The sequence below is a fragment of the Daktulosphaira vitifoliae genome, unplaced genomic scaffold (assembly GCF_025091365.1).
Source record: "Daktulosphaira vitifoliae isolate Bord-2020 unplaced genomic scaffold, ASM2509136v1 Scaffold_1, whole genome shotgun sequence".
NCBI lineage: Eukaryota > Metazoa > Arthropoda > Insecta > Hemiptera > Phylloxeridae > Daktulosphaira > Daktulosphaira vitifoliae.
The window spans coordinates 8061182-8085752 of record NW_026099572.1 but is presented as its reverse complement, the minus strand read 5'-3'; the positions used below and the strand labels follow the sequence as shown (position 1 = coordinate 8085752).

The 24571-nt window shown below is 30.6% G+C and overlaps 2 protein-coding genes and 1 long non-coding RNA gene across 8 annotated transcripts in view; all 3 read left to right on the top strand.

Annotated features, from left to right (window-relative positions):
* LOC126894989 (uncharacterized) overlaps positions 1-11603 on the top strand; it is a 54423-nt gene extending 42820 nt beyond the window's left edge. For 4 of the 6 annotated variants that reach the window (XM_050666404.1, XM_050666403.1, XM_050666402.1 and 1 more), the window contains 5 exons: positions 626-676; positions 917-973; positions 2930-3098; positions 9842-10084; positions 11200-11603. In XM_050666404.1, the coding sequence (XP_050522361.1) occupies positions 626-676; positions 917-973; positions 2930-3098; positions 9842-10084; positions 11200-11354 (675 nt within the window). In that variant the 3' untranslated portion in view covers positions 11355-11603. The remainder of the gene's footprint in view (positions 1-625; positions 677-916; positions 974-2929; positions 3099-9841; positions 10085-11199) is intronic. The other 2 variants (XM_050666406.1, XM_050666407.1) reach the window with 2 other exon arrangements.
* Positions 11604-15950: 4347 nt separating this feature from the next.
* Positions 15951-18090, top strand: LOC126895020 (uncharacterized). Its single transcript, XR_007701576.1, has 3 exons — positions 15951-16004; positions 16065-16296; positions 17318-18090. It is a non-coding gene; the product is annotated as an uncharacterized LOC126895020 (long non-coding RNA).
* A 2329-nt stretch (positions 18091-20419) lies between these two features.
* LOC126894983 (uncharacterized) lies at positions 20420-22175 on the top strand. Its single transcript, XM_050666394.1, has 3 exons — positions 20420-20544; positions 20610-21038; positions 21109-22175. Exons 2-3 carry the CDS (start codon positions 20819-20821, stop codon positions 21951-21953), a joined length of 1065 nt encoding a protein of 354 aa, XP_050522351.1. The 5' UTR covers positions 20420-20544; positions 20610-20818; the 3' UTR covers positions 21954-22175.
* Positions 22176-24571: the final 2396 nt, after the last annotated feature.

Below are 24571 nucleotides of genomic sequence, written 5' to 3'. Positions count from 1 at the left end.
TGATAGTTTCGATAAATAATATAGTTTAACGCTTAACACATAATAGTAATTATGTTACTCATATGTAACAGTATGACATAATTTTAACTTGACAAATAATAATTATACTGGTATTATAGTTTGCTGCTTAACAGATAAGAATCGTAATGAGTTTAATGATACATTAAAATTAAATTTTTTTTTACATTGACGGACATTTTTTTTATAGTAAAACAATCTTTAAAGATTTAATTGTATATAAATTAAATGTTATCAGACATTTCAAAACATTTTCAAATATTGAAGTAAAAAAAAAATTTTGTATGCGTGAGTGACGTTTTTCAAATTTCTCGTTTATTACCCAACAGTTAATAATCATAATAAGAGGTTAATGAATCATAATATAATATACAGAATTATTTTTTTAATTAAATTTTACACAGAAATTGTTTGATCTACATACTATATAAACACATACTAAAATACAATTCTGTTTTAGTGTACAATTTTGTTTAGTTAAATTTTTTTGATATAAAATTAGTTACAGTTTTAAATATCTATAAACTTTAGAGCAGTCATATTTAAAATAAAATAANTCTATAAACTTTAAAGTAGTCATATTTAAAATAAAATAATGGTTTTATAGGATGGTGATTTGGATAATATTGGAACAAATTTATGGCATCTTTCCTTTGAGGTAAGTTATTACAGATAGTATAAACAAATATTTTTTTTACTAAATTACTACGAATATGTTGTTTAATCTACATACTATATAAGTTATTAAATGATTTGTAAAAATATATCATTAAAAACTAAAATACAGTTCTGTTTTTATATATAATTTTGTATAGATAAGTATATTTGAAATAAATTCTAAATATCTCCAAGGTATTTAACTAGTCATATTTTCAAATAAATAAAAATTATTATATAGGATGAAGAAAAACCAATAAAATATGAACGATTCGATATATACGATCCTTCAAATGAGGTAAGGTGTTACTTATATTATAAAAAAATATTTAATTACTCAGTATATAATTTCGTCAGTAAAAGTATGTAAATTTTAGATTCACGTTACAGAAAAGTTTCTAATTAATAAAATGTCTGGTTAATAACAACTTTTGAATTGGTACTTTTGGATGAATTAATATTTCAAAATAATGAGACGTAGGTTTTATAATTTTTGTGATTAATTATTTTGTGTTATAATATTACCCCAACTAATTATGAAAAAACAGTATCTTCTAAAATAATACTTCAAAAGTAATTATTGACTAGTAATTTTCTTAATTAGGTCCTTAAAAACCAAAGTTTATGTAGATTTAAGGAGTAAAAAAGAAAGGATAGAGAGAGATAAAAAAAAAAACATAATTAGACATAAAAAAATGTATACATACTCAAAATAATAAAACCAAGCACAGTGAGGAGGTGGCACAGATAGGACGTGGCATAGTTGGGTCCAGTATAGATGACATCTGACAGTGATTAAAATTACTATCACAAAAACGTTTCGATGCAAAGCTGTAGATAGTGTTTAATTTTAAAAAATTGGTGGATTTTTCCAAGAGCTACATAATTTCCTATTCCCTTATTTATATCCTTATTACAAGTTTTATGATTTATAAGTGTAATATATTAATAAATAAATATATATATATATATATATATATATTAATAAAATATAAATAGTAGTAATCCTAAAAAAAATATAATAATTTATACATTTTTCAAAAAGATGGAACATTATAAAGTTAAAAATATGAAAAAGAATTTTTTTACAAAAAAAACGTATTTTTTTTTATTAACTGAGATGACTGTTTTCACCATGAAAACAAAATAAAGTTCGAATTTTTTTTGTAATATTAAAGTATATTACATAAGCTTTAATTTAAGATATATATATATAAAAGTGTCAGAGTTTCCGAAACACTCTAAAAAATTAAGTTGCAAAAGTTCTACTTTCAATATTCATTTTTAAATTTTAAACCCCCCTGTATATGGGTAAATGGTCCGATTTAAAGAAAAAGTATGTCAAATGAAATATGTTTATAAATACTAATTTTCATGAAAAAATTGAAAAAAATACATTTTTTAAAAAGTTATATAAATATATAGTTAAACATGTAAAACATAAAATCGAGAATTTTCACACAAAAATAGCATTTGGTAGCCTTTTTTATTGTGAAGACAAAATAAAGTACATGATTTTTTTTTACCATAATAAAGAATATTACATTAGATTTAATATATGGTATATATAAAAGTGTCAGACTTTCTAGAACACCTTCAAGAGTTAAGTTGATAAAGTTAATTTTTTGTGAAAAAGTTGTCATTTTCAATCCCCCCTGTGAGTAGGTAAAGGGTCAGATTTATAAAAAAAAATATACCAAATGATCGATAAAGACATCATGCATGTACAAAAAAAAATTATATTGATATAGTGATTTTTAAAAATTTTATGGCAATTTTAAGAAAAAAAAATTGAAAAAATGTCAAAAATTAGCGATTTTTAAACTTGTAATTTTTTGGGAGATTTCTCACATTTACGGGGAAAGAGAGATTTTTTTTCAATTTTTGAAGGTATTGTCTTTGACTAGATACGATATGTGATTTTTTGACGTATCGTTGAAAGAAATCGGTTTGGCGAAAGCTGAGTAAATGTGGTAACAGAAACAAAAATAAAAAAAAAACTAATACCTTCTCAGCTTCGCATTTAAAATGATTAAATTTTTTGTATTCTTGAAGATAATGTGAGGTTTAGTAAATTAATCTCTTTGTATGTAATTAAATAAAGCAAACAATTTTATCTTCAAAATTACTTTGTTTTATAAGTAAAGGTATATAAACATATATCTTAAATTTATTTTTAATTAATATTAACATTTATTAATTATTTCATTTATTATGATAATCCTAAAATTAACTTAATATTGATTTTTGTTAGATAAATTATCCCCTATCATTTTATCTTTCACAAATAAGTGCAAAAAAATTTGCTGTTCATTCTGATGATAAGGGTAGAATTACTATTAAAAAAATGATAGATATAGGACACGAATTTGAAGAAGATCCAACTGTATACCAAAAATACATTGCAGGGAACATTGTTTCAGGTAATTCAGATTTAACTTTTTAAATTTATTATTTATTCAGGAGTATAATAGATCTAATAGATGAATCTTATAAATTTGATTACAATTAACATTTCGCTGATTTCTTATACATTACTGTCTCGAAATCGATTCTTATATAACCTTGAAACTTGTTTCAATATATCTATAAGCTTACCTATAGAAATAATTAAAGATTATTGTTGAACTATAATAATACTATGTATAAAAGTTATAAAAACAAAATAGTTCATTGTAGTTTTAATACATGGAGTTAATATATATGTAACGCGATTGGAGTATGCATAATAAATATACAACAGCACCCCCACTCTATACATTAAACAATTGTAATTCAAAAAGTATTTTTATTTTTTTTATTTTATAGAAATATACAATCTGTACAATGAGCACAAGAAGCATATATGATAAGAGTAGAATAATTTACATTAATATATTTTGATGGGAGAAACCACTCATTAGTAACACATCCCATATTTTTTTTTATTTTTATTTCTAAAATTTTTATTGTATATTTTCATTGGACTTAATTATATTTATATTAATTGATGTTATTAGAAAGGAGATCATGGCACCACTTACGTTTTAAACGTCTGAGTGGATTTTCTGGTAGGAAAATGTTGAGAGGTTTTTTATTAAGGGATTAGAGTGGGAGAGTAATTTAATGGGGAATCTTTTATAGTAGGAGATGGCTTTTTCATGAACTGTTTTTATGTTAAGGACGTTATGGAGTGTATAATTAGAGATATATGAAAGTGTATTGATTAGTTTTCTTAGGATACATTTTGAAAGCATTGAATTTAATTGATATTGGGTTTTTTAACATTGTCCCATAACTGAAGGCCGTAAGTCCATATAAGTTTTAAAAGAGATTTATAAATTAGAATTTTAATATTAATGTTTGAAAATTTATTGTTTATGATTAATTATTTGAGTAACCGCAGACGGCTATTTAAAGACGAGCATTTAATTTTAATGTGCTGAGCCCACTTGAGCCGTTTATCTAGTGTGAGACCGAAATAATTAACAAAGGAAGAGGAGGGGATTTGTATTCCATATAGGTATAGATATTAAAAAGGATTGGAGATAGGATACCTCCTTATAAAACATCCGAATTTATAGAGGCTATATCAGATACAGAAGAACCAAGACGAATTTGGAAAAAGAGATCTATTAAATAGGATTTAAAAACAGTTTAAAGTAGTTAGAGGGATACAAATTTTTTTTTAATTTATATAAGAGGCTATCGTCTTATACCCTATCAAAGGCTTGTAAGATGTTAAGAAACGCCCTTGTGCAATATAACTTTTTCTAAAGCGAGTACGATATTGCTACTCTATGGAATTAATATATAGTGGAGTGAGAACCCCTAAAATCAAATTGAGAATTAGGCGATATGTTATTGACAGAGTGACAGGGAAGTATTCTTTTAAGTAATAATTTTTCAAAAATTTTTGCAAAGAACGGTAAAAGATTTATTGGTCTGAAGGATGTTGGCAAGTGAGGGAGTTTATTGAGCTTAGGAACTAATATAATAGTCGAGAATTTCCATAATAGAGGGAAATAATAAAATCTAATTATTGAATTAAATCTATGTGTTAAATGGATAATAGCTTTTTTTGGAAGGCATTTTGTACCCACAGCCATTATAAGATCAAAACTAAGAGATTTGTTGGAAGGATATTTAGCAATTGTGAATTTGACGTTATTTGGTTTAAAGCATTTAACTGGAAGATAGAGTGGTAAAGGTATGTCATTACAGACCAGGTAATTTCAGGTGAGTGTATATTCGGTTGAGATTTAAAAGTATCAACTCGGTGTTCTTTGAATAACTCGGCCTTTTCCAAGTCGGAGATAGCTAGACTGACGTTGGTTTTTTTTATTGGGAGATTAGTTGTTTTATATCTAAGAGCTTATTTAGTAGCTCTTCATAGGCTACCATTGTAAAATGTTAGCTACTTAAGTAATTTTTATAGGAGTTGGTTTTGTGTTGAGCAAGCATTTTTTTAAGTTTATTTGCTAACTTATTATTTAAGTGTTTATTTTACGGAAGTATAGTTCGTTGGAATAAAGCTCTAGCTCTACGTTTGTCAGATGTTAATTTTCTTATTAGCACTGGTAAAACAACTGTTTGTATTGTAGATGTTATGTCTTCAGTAGCCATCCAAGCAGCTATTTAAATGATATTAGTGAGATTTTTTACAGCCTTTTCTATGTCCTCAGTATATTTAAGTTTTGAACTTGGTTTAATTTTCTGATTAACAAGATTTTGATACATATATCGATCTGCGTTTACTTAAAATAACTTGGGATGACTTATATGAGTTTGCAGAGTTGAATTGATGGTAAGTAGAACTGATGAATGATTAAAGTTGAGCTCAAGGATATTGTCTATAGTGTAATTTTACTCATTCAGTATTTTTGTTATAAAAATGTCAAGTAGGTCTGGATTATTACAAAGGGACGAAGGCGAATATGTATGACCTGGAGGAGCAAGAATATTTAATTTTTTTAATGATACAAAATTATGTAGAACAAGACCACGGGGTTATTTGAGCGATAGCCCCAAATTTGGTGATTGGCATTGAAGTCACCACCGAAAATGAAATTACCTTTCAAAGTGTTAAAATAGTTGNACCATCGAAAATGAAATTACCTTTCAAAGTGTTAAAATAGTTGTTGAAATCATGTTCGTGGCATTATGTTTGGGAGGAGAGTACAAGTAAATGAAGTATTTTTAAGTTAAGGATATGGAACAGGATTGTATATAATCTTGGGAATAATTGGGAAGAGGTATGAATTGAATAGAATATCTAATAAAAATAACTACTCCTCTATGAGCAGTGTTGTCTAGATCGTTGCATTTGAATTATTTATAACCAGGGATGAAAACATTTAAGTATTCTGTAAAATGAGTTTCTGTTATAAGTGCAATGTCTGTGCATTTAATATGACGGACAGTTTGTAGTTCATTAATGTGATTTTTAAGCTATTAGCATTAAACTGAAGAATTAGTAATGAATTTTTTGTAAAAGACTGACTAGTCATTTTTCTTGTCGAGCAAAATGGAGATAAATTTTGTTAAGAGAGATATAAGGGGATTGATTAGAGACTTACGGTCTTCAAGAAAAGTTGAAATGACTTTATTAATATCTAACGATGGTGGAGGAATTAGATTATTAATATTATTGAAAGTAATTTGAGAAATGTGTGGTTAATATTAAAGAAATCTTTTAATGAGTGGTAGTCTTGTTGTACATTAAAATTATTACTTTTAAGATTATCATACAAAAAGTTACTTTTATGTGTAGATTTTTTTCGTTGTTGAAAATCTCTGTAAACTCAACATCTTTTGTTATTGACTGGGTAGCTACTTGAGCACAGTGTAAATTTTTGGAGGTTGTTTCAAGGCTTTGAGCAGTTAGACGACATATGATTGGCAACACAACGCACACATTTCAGTGGGTAACCACATTCGGCTTTTGTGTGTCCATAGTCTTGACAATTTATATATTGGCTTATTGTTTTGCGTTTGTACGGCTCTTCAACATTAATCTTTGTAAGTAATAAGAAGGCTAAGTCATATATTTTTTCGATTTACCATTTGGTAGATCAGTGAAGTTTTCCACACCTTTTATGAAAATAGGGAGAGAGATTTTATTGGTTATTCCGAATTACTTTCAGGGGGTCCTGATTATGTGTGATTTTAACATCATTTTCATCATTAAGTATATTATAGCTGTTTATAGAGTGAAATAGTTAAATACTTTTTTTGCTAGAAGTGGTTGGGCGTGGCGAACCAGGATTTTAATTTAAAGAAGTAGAATGATGCCTTTTATGGGGAATCTTTTTCCAGCCATCAGCAGTATTATTCAATAAAATTGGCGAGAGCTGATGAATTGTGTTATTATTACGGTTAATTTGATTGTCAACTCTGTTGGTAGTTATAGACATGACGGCGACGGTAATTTAGATAAGAGGCCGCCGTGCGACAGCCCAACGAGATAAGTACCACAGGCAATGACGTGGGAAAACCGATACGGCATTGCTTTACGTTTTAGCTGTTTAAATAATATAACAGTTTTTTCAATTTTTTAAACTTACGTTTTCATTTTTTGTATGCAATCCATATAATAGACAATCTGCGGGATAAGACTGTTATATTTTTACAATTTAAACTTAATTAGATTAGTATACCACTATAACGGAAGAAAAAAAAGACTGAGCGTAAAAATTCCCGTGTTTGCTACCGCAAAACTAATACCGCACTACTACATGAAAATTTAAAAAAAAATACAGCGAAATGATAATTACAAGTTATAAGAATTTTTTATTATATCGTCAAATCTAGTGAATTATTTATATGAAATATAGAACTCTGTGACTAGAAAATTAAAAACAATCGTTAAATTAAAATAATACCTAGCATGGAGTCTTAAGTTTATTCAATCATTCTAATTGTATTGGAATATTATAATCATTATATCGTATAACTTATATCAGAAAATATAAACATTGCAATGTAGTAATAAAAACCCAGCACAGGGGGATCGCGGCACAGTGGTGACGTGGCATAGATGGATCAAGTATAATGATATCTGACAGTGAAAAAACTATAAAAAACGTTAAAACAATACTTTAAAAGTTTTTTTATACTATCACTATAAAAAAAAAAACGCTTGAAAAGTAAAAAAGTAACTTTTTTGTGAAAAAGTTGTCATTTTGATTCCCCCCCTGTAGGTAGGTAAGAGGTTAGATTTATAAAAAAAATATACCAAATGATAAAAAAAGGAATTATATTAATCCATACATCTTTTAAAAAGTTATAGCATTATAAAGTTAAAAATATAAATACATTTTTTTTACATAAATCGTATTTTTTTATTAAGTTTTCACTGTGAAGATAAAATAAAGTCCGAAATTTTTTTTTTTGCATGATAAATTATATTACATTAGCTTTAGTTTAAGATATACAGAGTGATTTTTTTATCAAAACCCACTCAATTACTTATAGAATAATAATAATTAAAAAAAATTTTTTTATTATTATCTTTAGTTACACATAATTCTTGAATTATTAACTATGTAATACTTTTTAAGTTTATACCTTATGCCTGGTAAGGGTGTCAACTTTGTTTTTTTAAATGGTAACACATATTTTTAATTTAATAAAATGTTTTTAATTCAATAATAAATGGCATTTGAATTTTTAATAAAGCTTAATTTGTTTATTCGATATAAACATTTAAAGTTTCAAATTTTTGAGTTAATATACATGTATAATACATATGGGATTACAAATACAAGTAGCTACCAATAGATATACTTTTTGTATTGTCAGTTAGTGTATTTAACTCAGAACAATGTACCTTACTATCATTGATAATAACAATGCTGTGTACATGCTAATATCGATGTCATAAAAAATCAATTAGCTATCTGTATTTGTAATCCCTTGTGTATTATACCTATATATTAACTCAAAAATTTGAAACTTTAAATGTTTATATCTAATAAACAAATTAAGTTTCATTAAAAATTCAAATGCCATTTACAATTGAATAAAAAACTCAAACATTTTATTAAAAATATGTGTTACCATTTAAAAAAACAAAGTTGACACCCTTACCAGGCATAAGGGATAAACTTAAAAAGTATTACATAGTTAATAATTCAAGAATAATGTGTAACTAAAGATAGTAATAAAAAAAAAATTTTAAATTATTATTATTCTGTAAGTAATTGAGTGGGTTATGATAAAAAAAATCACCCTGTATATAAAAGTGTCAGACCTTCCGGAACATTTTCGAAAATCAAGTTGAAAAAATTAATTTTTTGTGAAAAAGTTGTCATTTTAAATCCCCCCTGTGGGCAAGTAAAGGGTCAGTATAAAAAAATATACCAAATGATAATTAATGATATCATGCATCTATATAAAAAAGAATTATATTGATTCGATTATTTTAAAAAAGTTATAGCAATTTTAAGTAAAAAAAATTGAAAAAATTTCGAAAATTAGCGATTTTTAAATTTGTAATTTTTTTGGAGGTTTACCCCATTTACGGGGAACGAGGGAATTTTTTTCAATTTTTGAGGGTAATGTCTTCGACTAGATACGATTTGTGATCTTTTGACATATCNGGTAATGTCTTCGACTAGATACGATTTGTGATCTTTTAACGTATCATTGAAAGAAATTGGTTCGATAAAAGCTGAGAAAAAGTGGTATGAGACACAAAAAAAAAACACATCTTAGTAAAACCAATACTTTCTCAGCATCGCATCGAAGCTAAAAAAGAAAATACGCTCATCATAGTAAAATTAATATCTCCTCAGCTTTACATCAAAGTTAAAAATGATAAAAACCATACTTTTTGAAAATTTTCTATTCTTATATAATATATAATCTATATATTATATCACATAATTAAATCTAAAATTAGTGGTTTCCATGAAAGAAAATTAAAGTATAAGAATTTATTAAACTTCATATTATTGCTGAATTTTATGAGTCAAACATATTCTTCCTTACAATAATATGAAATTTTCAATTGATTTCAAGAAAATGAGTGTCTAATGATTAATCGATCAACGTCTACAAACACCTCTATAGTATTAGATTTGTCAAGGAACGAAATAGATTAAGTTTCTATTAAAGCTCTATTTTTATTGTTTTGCAAAAATTAATATACCATATTAATATAAATGTTTCGGTATTTCCTTAGATGATGTATGGATATCTGTCAATTCATTGTTTGTATCATCATTCAAAAATTTTAGAAAGTTTGAAATTCAATTTAACGAGGACCTTCTTATTGGTGACAAAAATAAGAACGACACCGTCGAAAAAGATTATGCAGAAAAAATAATTTTTAATAACGAATTGTTTATTAAAAATTTTAAAAAAGATTTTCTTAAAAGTGTACTTGAAAAGTATACAAATGAGCAAAATCAATTTAAATACAAAGGTAATAATCATAACATATTTTTAAAAAGTATAAATAGAAAGAGTTTATATTCAATTAAATGGGCATTTATATGACATTTGTATTAGAAAAAAGTACAATAATTATATAATATGTTAATTTGTATTTTTGACAGCAGTAATGAATTTATAGTCATTAAAAAGTAAATTTGATGAGAATATAAAAAGTATTCTTGTTCATCTTAATTTGTAATCAAAATCGAAATAATTGCTGTTAACAAAAAAAAAAAAGAAACATGTATAAATCTCAAAATTTCTTAAAGATCTTATACTTTTTTTAAATATTTTCCATTAGTAAAATAAGAAATAAGTAATTATATAATTTTATTCAAACAGTAGTCTCAATTTCAAAAAGTTCTTTTATAATATAGTTAAAATAAAACTGAAGACTGAAAAATAAATATTTTTTTTTAATATTCTGCATTATAGAATAATGGATATAGTAAAATAAAATCGACTCTCCTTCCCAAATACAGATAATTACATATAATGTTATACAGTGATTCATTTGTCGTTGAGCACTAAATTTCTCCTAAAATAATATTTTAGGAGAAATAAATTTTGATTTTATTCAGTATAATTTTTTTCACAATTTTTATGTGATCAAATACTTTTTACATCAATCACTTGTCTTTTATTATGATCCCTTTTTTTTTTTTGAAGTGACAATATACATAATTAAATAGCTTATATAATAAAAAATTATCTAATTAAAGAAATAACTTATCAATGATAACTTTTGCAGTGGACGAAAGTTACTAAATTTTAAAATGTGGACTGGAGTTCATATGTATGTTGTACTTTTATTATATCTCTGCCACGCTACACTTTCAAAATAGGTATAAAAATATGCATAAATTCTAAAGTAATGATTCTAAAGTTATTATCAACCAGTTATTTTTTTAGTTAAATAATTTTCTATTATATGAAAATATCATAAACATTATTCTGACATTTAAAGATGTGCAATCTAAATCTTTAAATCTTATGTTTAATGACTTGGCCGGATAACTGCTACATTCTTTATTCCTATATATTATTTTAAGATTACTGGCTCTTGTGAAAATATAGTATATTTACAATTTTATTTTATTTCAGAGATGATAAAACACTTTTACGATGATATTGGAGATATTAAATATGTTATTTGGACTTTTGATAAAGAAGAAGATGACTATGTTAAGAAATATAGTTCAAATACGCACGATGATACGCACGATCATAAGCTTTTTTTATTTGGTTTTAATGTTTAAATATATCAAAGGTGATATTAAGTCAATTGAAACAAAACATAATTAATGTTATATTGTTTCAATTTTAGTATACCATTTAATTGTTTATACAATTTTTAAGACATATTTTTTCAATTTATGTTTTGATTTATTACTTTTGTAATAAAAAATTTATTTTTTTCTAATTTTAAACAATACATTTCCTGTAGTCGATATCTATTTTTAACTCTTTCTCTGTTTTGAAAAAATAAAATTATAAGAATATATCTATTTATTTTGTTGAATATATATCCTTTTGAGAAAGTATATTTTATTGAGAGATCCACACCAATATTTTTAAAGCTTCTTTCAAATATTTATATAAATGTAAAAATTATATCGAGGCGATATTATGGTGGCCCAATGTGTCCCGGTCTTGACACCTTGAGAGAACGCGGCAAAATAATCATCAAAACAAAAATTAAACACTAAAAATACATACGTAACTTTTTTTCGTTGTCTGCTGAAGCGATATTCGTTAGAACAAAGACATTACCAACTACACTAGCTACTCAATAACTATAGAGTTGCAATACATTTAGTCCAATAAAAAATATTATTAGGTTAAATTAAATCTCAGTTAAAAATGAGAAAATTGTGACCTTTAATTCTGTCTGCCAGCGCGATGTTCGTTAGAACAAAGATATTAGCAACGTGACTAGCTTCCTTATTAGAAACGTTCATAATAAATATTTACCATTATATGAATAATTAAATGTAGGTAGTGTTTATTATAAAAATTAAATAATTTTAAAATGTGATAAGTTTTCTGATATTAATTGATATTTATTTCATAATAAGAAAAATAAAACATTATTACTTAATGATAAATAAATTCAATATAAATGATTAAACTGTTTTTAAATTGAAAAATATTCTAAGTCCAAATTAATTAGAAAAATGACAAAGTCCCAGAGAGTAAGAGTCTTGAACAGTGTGTCACAGATTTTGTGCATTTTGAAATTACTGAAAGAACTAATTGAAATAAATAAAGAGTCACATATGACATTTAGAAATGACGGACTATACTGTATGTTACCGTGTCATATATGAAATGTTGTTTGATTTTTTAAATTCTTTTCGTTATTAAAATTTTACTACACTAAGGAAAGTACCTCTTAATATTATTATTTTTAATTTATTAAATATACTTTAATTTTAAAGAATAAAGTTGGTCTAGATATTAATAGTGAAGTAATTAAATTATTGTTTTGTTTTATATTTCTTAAAAGTGTGATTTATATTTAAGTTAATGAAATTATTTTTATTTGTATAGTTATCTCCCTCAAGTTACTTTTTTTTTAAATTTATTGTAGGGCATTCATTGAAAAAATAACAAAAAGAGACATTTCAATGAGAAAATATATTAGCGCTTAGCGAACCGCCTACTTTGTACTTTAGTTAAATTGGTATCTATTATTATTTTTTTACTATTAAATGGAGAATGCGCTAAATAATATGATGACTGGTCGATTAACAATTTGTATTATTATCCGGTATTGTATAGTTTGTTTGCGATATGTATACATATTTGTTTAATATTTTGTCTTTTATTCCATAAAAAAAGTATAAGTACATCAAGTGTACAATTACGAAAAAATACTTTTTGTATTTTACGTTTTTTTAATATTTTACATAATTATAATNTACTATTACGAAAAAATACTTTTTGTATTTTACGTTTTTTTAATATTTTACATAATTATAATTCCACACCTAAGAAATTTATGATGCATAATACAATATTTAATTGGTCTATGGAATAATTTTCAAAAAATTATATAAAATATTTAAAAGGTGAAATTGACCTAATATGGCATTTTAACTGAAATATGCCTTTTCTTCAAATACTTTTTACTCGAAGTGTTTTTATTTCGTTATTGCAATAAAAAAATTTTACTTATTTATTCACGGTAAAATTTTAAAAAACTTGCTTATAAAACAACAATATAATATCATTCATTGAAAATGTAGTTATAAGTGCTATTTAAAACAAATAACCTAAGGTAAGCCCTATGGTGGGCCCTGGCTGACGTCTCGCCTAAACTCTGTGCTAACATGAGCCCCATGTGGATCCTGTGTGCCCTATCACGTCGTGATTGTGTCTTGCGCTATGATGCTGTCATGTACGACCCTATATAGTACTACAACGTCGGGCAGCGCTTCACCGACCGATCGAACGCGCCTTAACTCCATCGTCGGATCCCACAGCTGACAAAAGTCGATCAAAAAAAAAAAGTTCATTTTCCAGAGTACCTACACGCAAACGGTTAAACGTGTGTATAGTACGCGTCGAGTCCGCGCGTTTGATATGTCACAACCATATATACCGGCGTGCCAATTCACCCCCGACGCTGTCGTTTAAGTTTAAGTCGATGGTTCGTAAATGATGAATACCCCTTCTATTTAGTTCCACTACACATTCCAGACATTCCGACAGTCGCTGTGTTTGATTAAAAAAACCACCGAACACGTGCATAACGCGAAGCGCAATATCTCACAGCGTTACTACAAGGTCGTTTGTTGTTTACAGCATTGACTGTGTGTGTGTGTACTACTATATACCCTTTTTTTTGAAACATTGAAATACAATATACGGTTTATATTTATGCGTACTATTTGTACAGTACAAATAGCCGTCGCTTGTTGATTTTTAAATCAATGTGTTAGGTATAGTAAAATAAATCTCATTTTTGAACACATATCTATAGCAAAGGTGACAATTGAGACTGCAATATTAATGTAGTATCCATCCGCGGTGGACGTCAATCGCATGAAATATTTACCACGTATTTACGAGTGACCTGAAGACATCAAAAGTGACCGTACACTAAACACAATGGACAGTGCAAGCGGCAGCACAACCATTGAAACGTTGTGGGAGCATATTAAACAGATGGACGCTTCGCGTATCGGATTATTTTTTTGTATAACGGCTGCAACAACCTTTTTGATTTTGCTACATTTCACACAAACCGTTGACAGCAGCAGATATCAGATTGTAAACAGTAGCGACAGCGATAGTGGATACGAAGATGCGGATGACATTGAAAATTTAAAAAATAATTTGTTTGTAATAACTAATCGTTTGGACGCTCTCGATCGAGATTACATAACAATTGAAGATCGTGTTTTTATATTGGAAAAACGCATCGAAACAGTAGAACGAACATGAATATGAATGTCAACGTGTTTTATTTAACCAAAATGCTGACAAACAAAATAAAATAAATCAACTGATATTGTACTACAAATATAGTTACATTTTTACAAATGTAGAAACTGTACTATACTAATACACTAATAGATTTTTCAAAAAATCTAAGAGAATTGTAGTATTTATACGTGTTGATATCTACCAAAAAAATCAGACCATGATAATTTTTTATACAAAGTTAACAAAATGTTTTTTTTTTTGGTCGTGTTTTTTACACACAAATTATTTCGGTTCGTGTTAAGGTCCTTCTAAAATTAATTTGCTCAGTTTAATCATTCCTTTGTTTACGACTTACGCTGTTGTACGGTCATACGTTTACTATCGATGTGTATTTGATCCAAAATGGATAGTGGAAAAGAAACGTATAATGGGTATGAAAATCGTCTCAATGAAAATTCAGGTAAGAAATAAAAACTGTATGATATGACAATCGAAACTAATTTTACGTGAAATTACTTTTCCATTTTTCTCGTTTAGGATATGATGTTTGTGGATTTTACTGTTCGACGTCTAATGATCAGCAGACTAGAATTAAACTCCCTATAGTGTATATAATTTTTAGGTAATGGACAAAATGATCAAATGTTATGTTATTGCTGCAGTCAAGGTTTGAAAGGTTGGGATGATGAAGACGACCCATGGGTAGATCACGTACGTTGGTCTCCATGTAAGCAATTTAGTGATCCCCACTAGTAAGATATTGAATTCCTAGGGACTTTTATCCCAAACAATTGACTATATTGTGCCTAAAATATAAATTTTACTATATAACTGTAGAAATAACCCTTTATCTGTTCATTCACTTTTTGGAGTTTTTATGGTTATTTTCATCTATATCTACAACTGTGTTTCACGGCTATTCCTGTGCATTTTTCAACAGTCATTAAATTGTAAGTAAAATTTTTAAATTGTTATAATATCTTTCACGTTCAATGCATCTATTTATTTTTACTAATCTATATTACTTATAAATTTCAAAAAGTTTTTTCATTAATTAAATTTGTTTACTATAATTAAAAAGAAAAAAATATATATATGGTACTTGTTGCATTGAATGATAAAATTACGTTATTGATTACATTTGTTGTTCAAATAAAATTTTCATTCGTCTTTTTTAGTAGTAATTTATTTGTTTTTAACCCTTTCATGTATTTATTTATTTTAAAAATCGATAATCTTATGAAAATTTGCCAAAAAATTAATTTATTATATACATTTTTTTTATTATAATCTAAAATAATTAATTTTATTCAAACCAGTTTTAAAAATTTTTTGTGACACAATTGTAGTCTGCTCAACTAATGCATGATTAAGACTAAAGTTATTATATTTTAAGTAATACAAACACAAATTTTTAGGTTAAATATTTTCAATAAAACCGTTCCAGAATCTTTTTCAAGTGTATTTAATCAAAAGTAAGTTATTATCTATCGCTATTCAGTTCAAATGTACTTATAAGTTTACAATAATTTTAGTTATTCAAAATGAAATTACCAAAAAGTGTCAATAATGTAGAACATCTGGTTGAATATATGGAAAGTACTGGAGTGTTATGTTTTTTAGAAATCGCTGAAAATTTGAAAATTTTTCGAAATCGCACAGCTTTTGACCGTGGAGTAATGAATGATGGTTTTATTATTCGCGATCCGGAAGCATTACGAACAAAACGGAGCTGTGCCGATTTATACAAGAGTGAAATTCGAGCGGGTAAATTAATAATGCTGTTCGGGGAAAAAAATTATTTAAAATTTAATTTTTATAATGTACGTTATCCCGACGGCTCCACGGCATTTATTTGTAGGTTGGGTACATGTTTTGTAGAATTATCGAATATTCAGGAACGTGTAATTGTATAGAAGGTGGTTGAGGAGTTTGTTCTCAACCCCTATTCTATGCACTTTTTGATATTGCATTTTCCACCTCACTGTTCTTGTAAATTTTGTGATGAACAAATATTTACATGGACAGTGTAGATTAATTGTTGTATATATAGTTTTGTAAATATATTTAATGTATTATATTGAAATATTAAGATAAATATGTTGTATTAATGGTGTGTATGTGTGTACTTGTTTTCACTAACTTATAAAAAAAAAATGTATTATTAAATAATCTAATGGTAACAATGTAGTAACAATCAGGTCATTTGTATCGGGTATGTATCGTAAAATGAAATGGTGAATAGATTAGTATTTATGTTGTAAAGGTTAAAGAATATTATCTTATGTAAACATGTGTGTGTGTGTGTGTGTGTACTACGCTCCGATACACACTCAACGATTTCTATAGTGTATGATGACGAATAGTTTGTAAACAACTGTATTATTAAAGAAGAAAAAAAAACTCAGTTTATAAATGGTTAGATGAGTACACATAGCTGAAGGAGTGCATCGGCTGTATTGTAGCTCAGTGATTTATCTTAAACATAAACAAGTAGAGAGAGGAAAGGGGTAGTATGCTATGAGAGAGTATCGATATGAATGTCAAATTAATGGTCTCGTGGCAAGCGGATGGAGGTGACGAAAAAAAAAAAATTCATAGCACTATTTTCGAGTTATGTGCAAATTTCGGGAAATTTGTATTACGCGGTGTTCTCCTCCGTGTCATGCTGATGATAGTAGTTATTGTTAAAAATGTATGTATCAGTGTCGAGTTGTACACCATTAATACAACATTCACCATATATATATATATATATAGTTTACTCACGAATAATTTTGGTGTGTAGAAAATGGAACAATTAAAACAAAAAATGAATAATCAAGCCAAAGGCATGGAGTACATTAAAATGTCTGACTTGGTAGAGAATCATGCCTATAGAGTTGATTCAATGAAAAATTTGACAACGAGAAACGGTGTTGTGGTGGTGGCACGGTTGCCCGACAACCGACAAGTTTTTGTTCCAAGAATACAGTTGACGGACGATGAAATTAAAACGTACAACGACGGCGACACCAAAATGTCACTGTGTTACAGAGGAAGAACGGGAAATGCTTATTCATTTGATTTTCAATAAATTTTTTTTTTAATACATTAACTTTTTTTTTTTTTTTTACAATCAACAAATCTGTTTGTATCTAATGATGATTTATGTACAACAATTGAAATAAAATTATATAGTTCGTTCACAATCTATTTGTGTTTGCATTATTACTCCGATAGTATAGAACCTAATAGTAGTTTATGACAAAGGTAAATTATACTTTAGATTAATATTATAAGATTGATAGTTTTTCAAATTGGTGGAAAATGTAAAAACAAAAATCACAATAGCAATACTTTAAAGTAGATTTTAAGAAGAAAAAAAAACTCATGTATTCAAGTTTTACACACCATTGATAATATAATCCGTTAACAGTCCAGTAGTGTTTACTCCAATAGTAAAAGTACATTGAACTGAATAGTTGATTAAAGAGGTGGCCATACACACGTTTAACTAATGTATTAATTTTTCAATAGTTGTTATCATGTCGTTTGTATGCGGTTGTGGGTCTTCATTTGTCGATAGTACTGGTTTGAATGTTCATTGTAGTATGAATCAGGGTCACCGTCAAACTGTTATTTCAGGGAAACGATGTCTGTCCGCGCCTGCGGGTAAGGTGACCAAACGCGCGTGCATGCACGTTGCAGGGACCGGCTTTGTTCCGATAGAATCTGCACTACGCGATCGAGTTATACATTATTTTTTGAAAAATGAAACGTCTATTGACGACATTGACGATTTTATTCGAAACGTGAGTGACGATTTAACCACCGTACTATATGACGTTACCAAGCACGGTATAATAAAATTCAACGTTGTACTGCACACAACGTATATACACCAAGTTATGGATGAAATGAGAGACGTATTGTTTAAAACGCCTAACAAAACTGTCGATTCAAGTACCGTATATGCCGCCGTTTTGGATGGAATCACGGAGAAACTCGTTTACGAACAACAGGAAATGGTGACCCGAGGTAGCGGGTGGTCGCTATTATTCATAGACGGACTGCTGTTGAGAGTCACGAAAATTTCATCATTTAGCGGTGGCTCGTACATTGAACTTCCACTGAGTATTAAACGAAAATTTGTGGTCATAAACGTAAAAAACGCTGATCAGCAGTGTTTTAAATGGGCGATTTTATGTAAGTACAACAAGAACAAAAAAAATAAAGATCGATGGAATGCAGGTTACATTGATCTAGAAAAATCCACAAATATACGTTTTGACGGCATTGACTTTCCTACACCATTGAAACAAATTATTCGATTTGAACGTAATAACCCGTCAATGTCGGTCAATGTGTTTGCGTTGGACGATAAAAATAACGTGTATCCGTTGCGTATCACTAAATCATGTACGAGCACCGGTCATGTTGATTTACTTTACGTTACCGAGCCGGGAAATAGCCACTATTGTTATATATCACGAGACTCGTGTCAAAACAACGAACCGAGGGCAAACGACACGAGTACTATTGTAAACGTTGTTTAAACGTATTTACCAATCGTTCGTTAAAGACTCAACCGAGCGGACAAGCGGGGGTGGATGAGCACATTAAAATGTGTGGAAAGTTCAAGGAGGCCCGAGCCGTCCTTCCCGCACCCGATTCCGACTAGTCGGTACTGCGGTTCAAAAACACAAGGCGAGAAGAGCCGGTTCCACTGGTTGTGTACGCAGACACGGAGAGTTTGATGGTTCGCGCCGAGCAACAAGTGTCCAAGTACTGTACGGTTACACAAAATCACCAGGCGATGAGCTAATGTTTCTATGTGGTTCGCGATTCCATGGCGTTGCCGAAAAATATTTGCGATGGACTACCAAATGAACCGGTACTGTACCGGGGACCGGATGCTGCCAAACACTTTATTACGACGTTGGTAACCATTGGTAAATGCATATCGGACATAATGAAGCTGAACATCGATATGACGCCACTGACACCGGAGGAACAACTACGTTTCGATACAACGAATAATTGCGAGTTGTGTTCAATTAGGTTCACGGATAAAGTAAAAAAAGTCAAGGATCACAACCACTGGACGGCTCGGTTTCGTTCCGTTTTGTGTAACAAATGCAACCTGCAACGACGTCCACCGGCCTTTATGCCAGTCATCATACATGGTCTGTCCAACTACGACTCGCACATGATTATCCCAGAGTTGGCGTACGACGATAAAGACATATATATCATTGCTCAGTCCGAAGAAAAGTACATCATGTTCAGCAAGACCATAGATGATTATTTTCGTATCCGGTTCATAGATTCTTACCGGTTTCTACAAGCCAGTTTATCTAAGCTGACCGCCACACTGTCGACAACGGATTTCGTGCATACACACAAAGTGTTTGAATCGCTGGAGTTGGTCACCCGGAAATCTGTTTTTCCGTACGAGTACGTCGACTGTTGGGAGAGGCTCGAAGAAACACGATTGCCGCCCCGTGACCAATTTTACAGCTCGATCACGCATCAGACGGTGTCCGAGGAAGACTACGAACACAGTAAAAAAATGTGGCAACACTTCAACTGCAACACTCTCGGTGATTACAGCGACAAGTATTTACTTTTTGACGTAATGATATGTTTTTTTTTTTATATAATTTATTTCGGAATCGTATGTAATAACTTTGTTGTTGATGTAGATACTGGACGATGTGTTTGAAAAATTTCAAAAAGAATGTCTGACAAATTATAAACTCGATCCCGCGCATTATTTTTCGTGTCCGGCATTATCGTTCGACGCAATGTTGAAGTACACGGACGCATACATTGAACTATTGACGGACCCGGATATGTTGTTGATGTTCGAAATGGGTATACGCGNTAATATGTTGTTGATGTTCGAAATGGGTATACGCGAAGGTTTAACGCAAAGTAATCAGCGGTATGCTCGAGCAAACCACCCAGATGTTCCCGACTTGCCTCACAAATACCTTCAGTATTTGGACGCTACTAATTTGTACGGGACAGGTATGCTTAATGTAATTTTATTTATATAAAAAAAAGAATTGTAATTTTCTGTTCTTTTTTTACAGCCATGATGGAACATATTGCGTTTGGGTATTTTGAGTGGTCGACGGCAACACTGGAAGAAGTACTGAACACCCCCGACGACGGTGATTACGGATACCTGGTGGAATTCGATGCACATTATCCACGTTAATTGCACGATTTACACAATAATTTACCATTTTTTCCGGTAAACGAGCGATCACCGTTGTCGTCTTTGAAACACAGCAAGTTGATGACCACGTTACAACCAAAACGTGGTTATATCGTGCACTGCCGCGCACTAAAACTAGCTGTGAAATACGGTGTGGTCGTAACAAAACTGCATAAATGTATAAAATTTATGCAATCCCGCTGGTTGGCACCGTACATTCAGTTGAACACGGAATTTCGTAGAAAAGAGACCACCACGTTTGGACAAAACATGGCCAAACTGATGATCAACTCAAACTATGGTAACATATAATTAATATTCCAAAATTTAATTGTATTTTTTTTTTAACTTATTTGTTTCGCGTTCAACAGGAAAAACATTGGTGAACGTACGAAAACACCAAAACATACAACTCGTGTGCAACCCGGAGAAACTGTCGAGGTTAGCGGCAAAACCGTCGTTTAGTCACACCACTGTATTCAACAAAAATCTGGTTGCAGTGCACATGTACAAGGAGAAGATTAATTTTTACAAACCTATTTTTATTGGACAGGCCATATTGGATATAAGTAAATGCATAATGTACAAGTTCCATTACGAAATTATGATGCCGTTGTACGGACCCGAGCGACTCCTACTCTGTTACATGGACACCGATAGTTTCATTTACCTGATAACGACCAACTGTTTCCACGATGATTTGAAAAAGTACTTACTCGAATATTTCGACACGTCAAATTACCCGATCGACCACCCTTGTTACACCGATCGACGAAAAAAACAACCGGGCACGTTTACTGATGAATGCAAGGGTAAGCATATGCAAGAAATTATCGCATTGTTACCCAAAGTGTACGCTTATTCAATCGCTATACAAAATTACTACGACAGGTTGTTGGTTACGTGGCAAACGGACGAGGTGAAGCGATTGAAAGGCATGAGCACGGGTGTGGTGAAACATGAAATCAAAATGGTTGACTATTTGAATTGCTTGCGTGGTAAACTCAAGCAAACCCGTAGGAAAATGTCCGTAATACGCACGAAACACCATAGTGTTTCGACAGTTGAAATTAATAAACTCGCGTTGGTCAACAACAACAACTACGATAAGCGGGCTTTAATCGGTGACGAAGGAGAGTACAAGGATATGTATACAAAAGCGTGGGGGCATTATTCTCTAGGAAATGATGATGACGACGACGAAGAAACAAATTAACTCAAAGTTATACATTAGTTTTATTTAATAAAATATATCGATACATTTTTTGTAATTTTTTAACCAATGTTTATAATAATATGTAAATAAAACAATTACGAATTATCCGTTAACCATTGTTTCAAACACATTGCTTTATACAAGCTACACATTTTATGATTATTTATGTGACGAATACAACGTGGTTGGAATTCCACACATAATTTCCGCAGTGGTGGACAGTTTTCTTTTATTTCGACTACCCTCTTTCCGGGTAAATATTTTTGTAACACTTGTTTTTTCTGTACGCCTTTCACGTAGATAGTATCGCACCGTAACAACGACATTATTCTCGGTAGTTCAGTGTATTCCACGTCGCCAATGTTCGTGTCCAAGCCGTGATGGTGCTTTTTTAGCCAGTAAGTGGTTTTCACATCGTCCTTGATGATATTTGAGTGTTTGAACACTCAGTGGGCCATAAACATGGACTCCAGGTCTATGGCGGTCATTTCTTTTACCAAGAACCAATGGTCGGTGGCAGCCACCAGGCCCTGAATATGTCATCGAGTCCTTTGATGTTTACCCGTGTTCGAGTGTACGTACTCCGGGCCGGTCGATGTAGTTCGTACGCAATTTTAGGTTTCATAATGTAGACGGTATGTCGGCAATGTACCCGGCTTTATAAAGTTCTTCTAGTATGGAATCAATCTCGGTTGACACTCCAGTGTTGCCAGCCGACTGAGCCGATATGAGCAGCTTCAAACGTTCGACAAGTTCATTGGGATCGTCCCAGTATAAGTAATCTTTTTTTTCACCAACTCTCAGCTGTAGTCCCGATCCTACGCTGCTGAACATTGGCTCGATAACTTCATTGTATTTAGCACCCCCCTTTTTTAATGTCATATTTTTGTTTAGATGAGCTCCGGTTTCCTCCAATATTGTTTTTTACTTTTCCAAATCTTCGTCGGTGAACGCAACGGGGCTTTTTGATAACAACAAATTCACTAGTCCAATCGTCAATTGGTGTTTTGTTTCATTTACACGAATAAAGTCACTGTCTACGGTTATATTGTTTGCATTACCCATGCTCAGCTTACCGTCCATATGCATTCTAGGACCGTATCGTTTATCTCTCAATGGATTTTTTGTCCACTGTTCTATAAGATGTGCAAAATATAACTTTGAATAGTCATTTTCTTGCGATTGTTTCTGATGCTGCTGCTGCTGCTGCTGCACATTAACAACATTGGATATCCTATTCAATGGTTCGATTATTGGTGCTAGTTTTTTCTGAATGTGAGTCAACGACTCTGACTCACCATGACGTAATTCTGCATATTTTTGTCTGACGTTGTCCCAGGCTTGATCCAATAGTTCCATCGAACGTCGTTCCTTGTCGGCCGCGGCGGTGTTCATATTGTAACGTACGTGTCAAACCTGTACCTGTATCGACCACTATCACGATCAAAATCCGTACATATCACTGCGAACCCGTATTTATCGTTTTTCCAACACTGATTGCAAAACTCTTTGAACTCGTTAAATTTCATATCACAACACACGTACTCGTCGTATGCATGACGTAGGTTGATTTCGTCTTGTCAGAACAACACCACCACATTTACATTGTCTCGTAATATTTGTTTTTGTATACGGGACAATATTTGTGAGAGAAAAAACACATCAATTCTTTTGTGTTGGCCACGCGCAAAATAATCGCACATTACGTTTTGTTTTTCCATAACCACGTCGTCGAAAATAAACACTGAATTTGGTAGAACAGTGTCCACTGGTGGAACTTCATCACCGTTCGCAAATGTGAACACGCGTATCCCTTCAACATCTTCCAATACTCGAATCAACAGTTGATATTTCGACTGCTCCAACGATTTCGAGTAGATGTAAACGTTTTCGAATTTCAATCCGTTCAAGTCGGTCAACAGCGCGAACATTAAATTGGTTTTACCACAGTTTGACGGACCACAAACCAGACAACGTACACTGTTTGGTAATAACTTCCCGTGTTTACTGTGCTGTACATTAGTGACGACATGTTCGTCAAAATTGACCACGGGCAGAGTTTCTGTCTGTTTTTCAAAACGCATCGCACGTCGTCATTTACCCATCATTTCCTGTGTATTATTATTATTATATAAACTTTGTTTGTTGCTCGTGCCTTAGTGATCTCGATTGCGTAGGGCAAATGGTAGCGTTATTTTTTCATCACAATTACGATATAATACATATATATATATTACATCGTAAGTGTGAACTAGAACGTTAGAAGTACAATGAAAACGCGACAACGACGTCGACATCGGAAACGGGGATCCGGTATTGTCAACTCAGTTATAAACAACCTTCCTTTGAAGCCCACGTGCCCGGTTACCAGTTTGCCGGTCCTGGAACTAAATTGCAGAAATGTTTAGCACGTGGAGACCGTGGTATCAATCCATATCGCGTACTCCAAAAGTAATTCTCTCGGGGATCGGCATCGAGCCGATGAAATTCTAGAACACCGTGCGTGGGATCGAGTGCGTTCAAAGGACGCAAAATTATCAGAACGAGCCGTAGCTTGGGGTGTGACAAACGCAATGAAATTGAAACGCAAACTCGGTATGGGATTAAAAAAAAAAAAA

Excerpts from the sequence above, each read along its gene's own strand:
- LOC126894983 (XM_050666394.1), top strand. The coding sequence starts at position 20,819 with ATGACCACGTTACAACCAAAACGTGGTTATATCGTGCACTGCCGCGCA. Across the intron at positions 21,039-21,108 it reads GATGATCAACTCAAACTATG|GAAAAACATTGGTGAACGTA; the intron begins GTAACATATAAT and ends CGCGTTCAACAG.